A 10000-nucleotide genomic window follows, 5' to 3' on the forward strand; every position below is an offset into this window, starting at 1 on the left:
CATTTGACTGTTTCCCTCCCAGCCAGGACTCCGGCCTGGGCCGGGACAAAACCAAGTAACCCCATTCAAAGACAAAGACAGAAAGCATGTTGGAAAACAGATATAAATATAAGGGGATAGAAGACATAGTATGTACCTCCCTGCCCACTATGGGAGGTCAGGAACCCCACCCAGTGTCTCTGGAGGGCTACTTACACAGGAGTCTGGGTCCATTCAGTTTGTTAATAACGTTACCAACGTCGTAAGAAGAGGTACTGCTTGCATTGCAATTCCTTAAGTAATTCTCCAGTTCGGTCCCAACTCTCTCAATTGTTCTGAGGGAGAAAAAAAAATAATTGTTATAAAGATCATCACTTATAAGGGGGGAGAAGCGGGGGTCGGGGGGAGGGGGGGGGGTCGGATGCAGAGTGACCCTGAGGGTCTAGGGTTCGAGCCAAGCTTTGTACACTTTCGGGTTTTTTTTAACCTTCCTTGGGCCAGATTGTTAACCCCCAATTTTCTTTTCATCATTACTAGAGACGAACTTGTAATACGGGTTATTATACTACAGCATTGTTGAAAGTCTGTCCTACTGTATGGATGTGAAACTTGGAACGTATCACAGGCATGTATAAGGAGGGTACAGATTTTCGTAAACAGGCGCATGCGTAAGGTAATCAGAATAAAATGGATGGATAGAATAAAAAATGAAAAAGTATGGAAAAGAACACAGCAGAAACCAGTGGGAGAGGAATGAGGAAGAAGACGATGGAGGTGGATTGGACACACGCTTAGAAAGAATGCCTCCACTATAACAAAGAAAGTATTGGACTGGAACCCTCAAGGCAGAAGATCAAGGGGAAGGCCACGAGGAACATGGAGAAGAATTAAAGAAGCTGATATACAGATAAGTGGTAAGACCTGGAATGAGATAAAAAGTTAGCTCAGGATAGAGAAGGATGGAAACTGTTTGTCTGTGGCCTATACCCTGACCCTGGGTGAAAAAGGCAATGATGATGATGATGATGATTGTTGAAATTATGATAGATTGAGAGGAATCTTACAAGCCATGACCTATCACCTAAAAGTCTCATCCAGTCACAAGCACAGGTCCTCACTAAGAGGAATACACTCAAATGTTTACAAATCATATATAATATGTAAACAAAACATATTACATTACATAACAGAGAGATGATTTAAAAGGGAAAAAAATATCATCTCCCAAAACTAACTATACATTTTACTGTTTCCTACTCAGCAAGGGTATCCGGTCAGGGCCAGGACAAAACCAAGTAAACTCAATCCAAGACTAATAGACAGAAAGCTAGTTGGAAAACAGATATAGAGGTATATAAGACACAGTAAGTACCACCGTTCCCACTATGGGAGGTCAGGAACCCCACCCAGTCAAAAAGTAAGAACATCTACTTAATGATTTAAATAATATCAGCCTTCATTTGGTTTATCAGACCTGCGTATAAGTTACGTTGAACAGAGATGATTGAAACACTAAGAAGTTACTGTTTTTGAAAATACAGAGATGATTGAAACACTAAGAAGTTACTGTTTTAGAAAATACAGAGATGATTGAAACACTAAGAAGTTACTGTTTTAGAAAGTAATTTTAACAAAAGAGAGAACAGACACTCACGGACAATTGGCCTTTAAAAACGTCTGTTTTGCTTTCTCTCTCTCATTCTCATTGGCAAAATTATCTGGAAATAGCATTTGTTGTTCCAGGCCTCGAGGGACATACACATCCAGTGGATTAGGAACACAAATATCTCCATCTGAGAACAAATTTTTAAAAAAATGTTTTCCTTTATTTATTGACAAAAAAAAAAGTTAAAATTACTTTGTTACTGATCCAATATACATGTACGTATGAAGTGTCCAAGACAGGTTCTGAACATCGACGTCTTGTAAACCCAAATACTATATTGACAACAAAAGTGTAATCTCAAAAAGCTGGTTCTAATCTCATTGGAAGTGAGAAAATTGTTGGTTGTATCTTAACGAATGTGATAATTTTGCTTTAATTAGTAAAAAAATGAGTTTTTATAGAGCGCAATATCCACTAAACGTGCTGAAAGCGCTTTCCCTGACCAACAGAAACATGTGACAAGTAAAATGAGAGACGACACCTGCTGTTAAGCGATATTACATTTTTTTTCGACAGAGACAATGCTGTTAACGGCCAGGTACTCTTGAGTACGATGAAGGAATGTGAGTAAAGAGCCACAAGACCACATACCACACGATATTGAGAGGGTTTATTTTATTCTAATTTTTTAATGGACAGACTGAGGGAGTTTCCTTTGTTTGTTTAAAATGTTTTTTTACATTGCTAATGGCACATTGAGGTCATTCCATTGCCAGTGAAGAAAAGGAAAATGGGATAGTCAAATATTCTAAATTTACATTTGAAATCACACGAGAAAAAAACAAGACAAAGGGGAAAGGCTCAAATAGAGAACAGATCACCTAAAAGTCTCATCCAGACACAAGCACGGATCCCACCAAAAAGAATACACTCAAATATTTAATAAATAACCAACCATAAATATATTAAAAACAAAACAAAAATGTGAATACATAACAGAAAGAAAAAAACCCATCTCTCTAAAATTATAACTATCACATTTGACTGTTTCCCTCTCATTCAAGGACCACAGCCAGGGCCAGGACAACCCAGGTAATCCCATTCCAAAACAAAGACAGAAAGCAACTGGGAAAACATATAAAGGGTAATAATAGAAGACACAACAATCGACCTCCCATATATTTGTTTTCCAATTTGCTGTCTGACTTTGTCTTGGAATGAGATTACTAGGTTTTGCCTTGGCCTGGCTGTAGTGCTTGGCTGGGAGGGAAACAGCCAAATGCGTAGTTATCGTTTTGGGAGATGCTAATTTTTTCCTTGTAAATCATCTCTCTGTTATGTATTATAATATGTATTTTGAATGTATAATGTCTTAGTGGGGACTTGTGCTGGTGTCTGGATGAGACTTTTAAGTGATCTCAAACTAAGTACATTGATGTTGTGCTCTTGGAATTTACATCTTTTCCCTATTTGAACCAATTCCCCTTTGTCTTACTTTTTGTTCAAGTCTTTTTAATTGTAATTGTAGAATCTTTTTACTATCCCATATTCTCCCTTTTTACGGGCGCTGATATGACCTTAATGTGTTGTAAGCGCCGTAAAACCCTTACAATCTTAAAATCTTCAACAATCAACCTCCTGTCCTCACATTGCCAGAGACTGGGGGAGCCAAAACAAATAGGTTCAAACCCTGCTCGAATCCTGTACTACTTACTGGTTGTGACACAAGTTTTTTTTTAAAAAATCAATCTGGTTAGCTGAATCCCCACCTACCTGGCGAATGGGACATCAATATTTACAAAAAAGACTTACCTTGGCTGAAGCTTATTTCTTTTTCTTGGCCTAAAGAAAGGAAATCAAACACATCGAAATTAGGCCAAATCTATTTTTAGAATGCATTAGTAATAAAAAAATAGCAGAGTAGTTTTTTTGGTTTGGGATTTTTTTTGTTTTGTATTGTTTTGGGGGTTTAGAACGACAAATTAAATGACACCTGTCAGGTGATATTACAATTTTTTGGATAAGACAATGTTGCTAACGGCCAGGTATTTGTGCGGCTATGTGGTCTTGTGGTATGACACTTGCTTTCGGATCGGAAGGTCCTGGGTTCGAGCTTTGCGCTTGGCGCATAGTTGAGTCCTTGGAAAAGGCTCTTTACTCACTGTCTCTCACCGTACTCAGGTATAAAATGAGTACCTGGCCGTTAACAGCGTTGTGTTTGTCCGAAAAATAGTATTATCGCCTAACAGGCGGCATGTCCCGTCCTACATGTTAAATGTTGCTGTTGACCAGGGACCCCTTGTAAAGCGCTTTGAGCACATTTAGTGGATATTGCGCTTTATAAAGCTCAATTTAAAATAATTTTTTTTACTCATTTTACACCTGACTATGGTGAGAGAATGCGAGTAAAGAGCATTTTCCAAGGACTCAACTCTGCGTCGTACGAGGCTCAGACCCAGGACCGTCCAATCCAAAAGCGAATGTTGTATCACTAGACCACAAAGCTCTCTGTCTCTACATATTCAAAACAAATATCTTTAAAAGTATAGAACAGACAGATGATTTATAAGAAAAAATATCATCTCACAACAAAAAAACAACAAAAATAAATTTTATAAAAAGAAAAAGAAAGAATAATCTTACATTTGATGGTTCCCTCTAATGTTTTTTGTTTTGTTTTTAAGGGTTTTACGGCGCTTGCAACACATTTATGTCATATCAGCGGCAGTAAAAAAGGAAGAAAATGGGATAGTAAAAAGTTCTAGAATTACAATTAAAGCACCCAAGAAAATGAGAGACAAAGGGGGATTGGTTCAAATAGGAATCAGATATAGATTCCAAGAGCACACGATCAAAGTACTTTGAGATGACCTTAAAGTCTCATCGAGATACAAGCACAGGTCCCAACTAAGAGGGATACACTCAAATGTTTACAAATCATATATAATATGTAAACAAAACAATACAGTGCATAACAGAGAGATGATTTACAAGACAAGAACTGTCATCTCCCAAAACTGACCATTTGATTGTTTCCCTCTCAACCAGGGTATCCGGCCAAGGCCAGGACAAAACCAAGTAATTCCAAGACTAATACAGAAAGCAAGTTGGAAAACAGATATGGGGGATAGAAGACACAGAAAGTGCCTCCCTGCCCACTATAGGAATGCTTCCCTCTAAGTGAAGGATCTCACCCAGGACCAGCAAACAAACAAGCATTATTCCACCCTATCATTTCTTAGTAAATACGTCATCGTTGAATAATCCTAACTAAAAATTTATTCAACGATTGCAGAATATTTTTGCCCATTTAATTGTTGTGAAATTAGGTGTCAAAAGAGAGCTGATTGGTAATTATAATTATATAATATTTTGGAGTGCATGAATACAAATCCAAGGTTTTAATTTGTTTTGGTCAAATTGACATTCAGGCAGATGGAAAAAAATACAAATGATGGTGAATAGAAGTACTAATAACAACCACTGGTCACGAAATACATAATAAATCTTACATGGAGTGACGGAAAACATGTATTCATTCATTTGTTTATTTATTTGTGTTGTATTTATTAAACTCATTATATTTTTATTGTGCAATAACGCATACTCGCAAACGAAGTATTATTGGACATAATAAACATAAATTGTTTAATCAACTAGAAAAAAAAATAATACAAGAATATATATTTCTCAACACAGAACACGGACAGAACACAGCACGGATAGGACGATAACAGATAGAGGGGGTTAGGAAAGGAGACACATCAAGTGATCTCTCCTCCAACAGTAGGAGGTAAAGAAGTCTCCTTCACAGACATCAGATATTTGCATGCTATGTTGAGAAGAATAAATATAGTTGTACTAAGTAAAAGAAACTTAAATATTGTTCTGTGATGAAGGCCGTTTGGGGTGACTAAGACTATTATAGATTTTCAGTTTGTTATTGACTTCAGACAGGAGAAGAATAATTGTGTAGGATACCAAATGGATGTGCTTTATTCAAATTCAATGCACAAGGGCATAATTTATCAACAATTTACAAGGGGCATAACTCAATATAGCTCCCCACAAGATAACCCAGTATTAGTTATCTTTCCTAATACTAATACATTATTATATAGACCAAAACAAGAAACAATGCTTTTCCTTACCACTCATTCTTTTTATCATCATTGCCTTTTTCAGCCTGGGTCAGGGTATAGGCCACAGACAAACAGTTTCCATCCTTCTCTATCATCGTCATTGCCTTTTTCACCCTGAGTCAGGGTATAGGCCACAGACAAACAGTTTCCATCCTTCTCTATCATCATCATCATTGCCTTTTTCACCCTGAGTCAGGGTATAGGCCACACACAAACAGTTTCCATCCTTCTCTATCATCATCATCATTGCCTTTTTCACCCTGAGTCAGGGTATAGGCCACAGACAAACAGTTTCCATCCTTCTCTATCATCATCATCATTGCCTTTTTCACCCTGAGTCAGGGTATAGGCCACAGACAAACAGGTTCCATCCTTCTCTATCCTGAGCTAACTTTCCTATGTCGTTCATTCTTTTTATATTTTTGTTTTAATAAAAGCATATCCATGGCGCTCCCGATGCCTCAGTTGGTAGAGCACTCGCTTCACACTCAAAGGGACTGAGATTAATCCGGGGTGAAGTCGAAACTTTTTTCTAACCCCCCCCCCCCACCCCCCACCCCCACCCCCACCCCACCATGTCCACATAGCAGTGATTGGGTGGATGGATGTGTTAAAAAATCAAATGAAAATTTGATTCCGAAATTTTATCCTGTTATTTTCTATTTTGTTCAGTATTTTTCAAGTATATCGACTGGCTATGTGGTCTAGTAGTATGACACTCGCTTTCGAATTGAACTGGGTTCAAGCCTCGCTCGGCGCATAGTTGAGCCCTTGGAAAAAGCTCTTTACTCACATCATCTCACCGTACTCATGTGTAAAATGAGTACCTGGCCGTTAACAGCGTTGTCTCTGGAAAAATAAATTGTAATATCGCCTGATAGGCGTCATGTCTCGTTCTACATGTTACGTGCTGTTGTTGGTCAGAGACCCCATCCCTTGTAAAGCGCTTTGAGCACATTTAGTGGATATTGCGCTAAATAAAAGCTCTTTTCCTTTTGGAACCTGAACTTTGGCAGGAAATCGTGGTATAAATATGACAGGAAATTTTACTCTACGGAGGTCCTGATAGCTTAGTTGGTAGAACACCCGCTTCACACGAAAAGGGACTGAGAACATCCCAGGTGCAGTCGAGATTATTTTCTGTCCTCCATTCCCCCCCCCCTCCTGGTCCACCCAGCAGTGAATGGATAGCTGGTGGACAGTGCTTTGCGATAGACTAGAATCCTATCCAAAGGATAACAAGCAATTGCTATGGTCCGTTCACGCTATAGAAACTGGGATAAACTACAGCTCCTGTGTGAAATAGCTATGAAGGACTATATTTTGTATTTTAACTTACATTGGCTAATGTGTAGTATCAGCCAATATGATATCCTTTGTATATGATATGTGCTATCCACAGGATAGCAAGCAACTGCTATTGTCCGTTCACGTTATAGAAACAGGGATAAACTTCGGCTCCATGATTCAAATGGCTCTGAATGACTACTTTTGTTGTTTATTTTACTTAAATTGACCACCGTTCTAGTACTAAAACTACCCAATACAATATCAACAGCACCCTGCTCTTCATCAAAATTAACATCGACCAACGTGTTGTACTAAACCAGTCAATATGATATCTACACAGCAGCTATATGGTCTTGTGCTATGACACTCGCTTTCGGATCGGAAGGTCCTGGGTTTGAGCCTCGCGCTCGGCCCATATTTGAGTCCTTGGAAAAGGCTCTTTACTCACATTCTCTCACCGTACTCAGGTGTAAAATGAGTACCTGGCCGTTAACAGCATTGCCTTTGTCCGAAAAATTGTAATATCACATAACATGCGTCATGTCCCGTCCTACATGTTAAATGTTGCTGTTGGCCAGGGACTCCTTGTAAAGCGCTTTGAGCACATTTAGTAGATATTCGGCTATATATAGCTCATTTTTTACTCTTCGTCAAAACTTACATTGACTAACGTGTTGTACTAAACCAGCCAATATGATGTCCACAGCTAGCTGCTCCTCATCAGATCCGGCACAGTAATTGAGTTTGTCAACAAAACAACTCTTGGCTTTTGCCACTGCTCTGTAACAAGTCAAATGAAAAGTGTTATGCAAGTGCTACAGGTGGTGTGAAGTTATGACAGACAGAGTAGAATCTTGTTTCATATTCACTAATCATAATATATTCCTCAGACTGTGTTTTATTTTTAATGGCAGTATATGTATATATATATATATATATATATATATATATATATATATATATATATATATATATATATATATATATGTATATATATATATATATATATGTATATATACATATCGACAGACTATACGTTGGATAGAAACATGTTGTTGGAAGTTGCTGTTATTGTTATTATATATATATATATATATATATATATATATATATATATATATATATATATTTTGATTATTATTATTATTATCATTATATCATCATCATCATCATCATCATCATCATCATCATCATCATCATCATCATCATCATCATCATCTATATTATTATTATTATATATTATTATTATTATTATTATTATTATTATTATTATTATTATTATTATTATTATTATTATTATTATTATTATTATTATTATTATTATTATTATTATTATTATTATTATTATTATCATTATTATCATTATTATTATTATTATTATAATTATTATTATTATTATTATTATTATTATTATTATTATTATTATTATTATTATTATTATTATTATTATTATTATTATTATTACTATTATCATTATTATTATTATTATTATTATTATTATTATTATTATTATTATTATTATCATTATCATTATTATCATTGTCATTATCATTATTCTTCTTCTTCTTCTTCTTCTTCTTCTTCTTCTTCTCTTCTTCTTATTATTATTATTATTATTATTATTATTATTATTATTATTATTATTATTATTATAATTTTTATATTATTATTATTATTATTATTATTATTATTATATTATTATTATTATTATTATTATTATTATTATTATTATTATTATTATCATTATTACTATTATTATTGTTGTTGGGTTTTTTTTTGGTTTTTTTTATTGTTTTTTTTTTTTTTTTGTTGCTGCTGTTTTTTTATTGTTGTCATTGTTGATAACGATGATATGGTTTGCTCAGATAAAATTATAATTAGTGGCCAGGGAAGCCTTTAAAAAATGTTTAATTTGAAATTGAACTCGGAATATAAAATTAACGCACTTGTGTAGTTCGCTAATGATAGACATATGGATTTACATGTATAATATATTTTTGAATTTTGCAATTAAATGAAATATAATAATAATTAGTCTAAACAGAGTGCAGAATAATTTTTTAAAAGTGCACATACAAAGACAAAAAGGTAACACAAAATGCAAATATTCAAAAGCTTGCATAAATAGGGCAGCTTTGAGCACATTTAGTGGATATTGCTCTATATAAACTCAATCTTTTAATCTTTTTTATTTTTATCTTTCTCATAAAGAAAAAAATATAAATAAATTTTAAAAATTAAAAAAAATTAAAAATTACATGCATGTGTCCTTGTTGAGTTTTGTGACTGTTTTAACAGGCGAGATGCAGTCTTTTGTGGCCTGTTTTGGACAGGAATTCTCTGAAACCAGGAGAAGAAATGAACATAGTTAAAACGATTTGAAATAAAAATGGACGATGCTTTCAATGTTTCTTTGAACCCTCTCCTTACCAGCAATTTACAGGATGTTTCCCAAAAACTTCACACCAAACTATCTAACACAAAAAATATTGTTTTATCACTCGAACACAATAACCGTAAAGTTATTGCTATAAATAATTTCTTTAGCAAAACATGCTCTACAACACACTGTGTTAATTTTCTTTCAAGTTTATGATGTACAAAATAAATGTGAATAAGAAAAATGTTGGTTGTATCGTAACGAATGTGACGATTTTCCTGTAGTTGGTAAGGAGAGGGTTAAAGATAATAATTGTTATCGATTGAGTTTATCATTTGACTTCAGCCAGGAGAACAGATCTGCATAGGACTACAAAAACTGTAAAGAAATATGTGACCCTTCGCCTCAAAACGGTATTAAGTCGGGATGGTTAGGATGTTGAAAATTGAAATTATAGCCAAAAATATCAGACTTGTGTTGAGTTTGTATGCTTTATTAAGGAGAGTGGATATCATATTTTAGGGTGCTAATGCCAACAGTTTATATTTTTGACAAGTTTGACATTTAATTTGGCTTTTAAAGCATCTGGTTCGTCCGACATAA

At 34.9% G+C, this 10000-nt stretch overlaps 1 protein-coding gene across 2 annotated transcripts in view; it reads right to left on the minus strand.

Moving 5' to 3' along the window:
- LOC144959479 (uncharacterized) overlaps nt 1-10000 on the minus strand; it is a 32868-nt gene that overhangs the window by 4721 nt on the left and 18147 nt on the right. For both annotated transcript variants that reach the window (XR_013642631.1, XM_078892088.1), the window contains exons 6-10: nt 9276-9357; nt 7679-7797; nt 3398-3427; nt 1634-1772; nt 196-314 (exon numbers count right to left, since the gene is read on the minus strand). Coding sequence is in view for 1 of the 2 variants with exons in the window: in XM_078892088.1 (XP_078748214.1) it covers nt 196-314; nt 1634-1772; nt 3398-3427; nt 7679-7797; nt 9276-9357 (489 nt within the window). In the remaining variant the exon portion in view is untranslated. The remainder of the gene's footprint in view (nt 1-195; nt 315-1633; nt 1773-3397; nt 3428-7678; nt 7798-9275; nt 9358-10000) is intronic.

The sequence above is a fragment of the Berghia stephanieae genome, chromosome 14, assembly GCF_034508935.2.
Source record: "Berghia stephanieae isolate SIO BIC M18660-M18661 chromosome 14, UCSD_Bste_1.3, whole genome shotgun sequence".
NCBI lineage: Eukaryota > Metazoa > Mollusca > Gastropoda > Nudibranchia > Aeolidiidae > Berghia > Berghia stephanieae.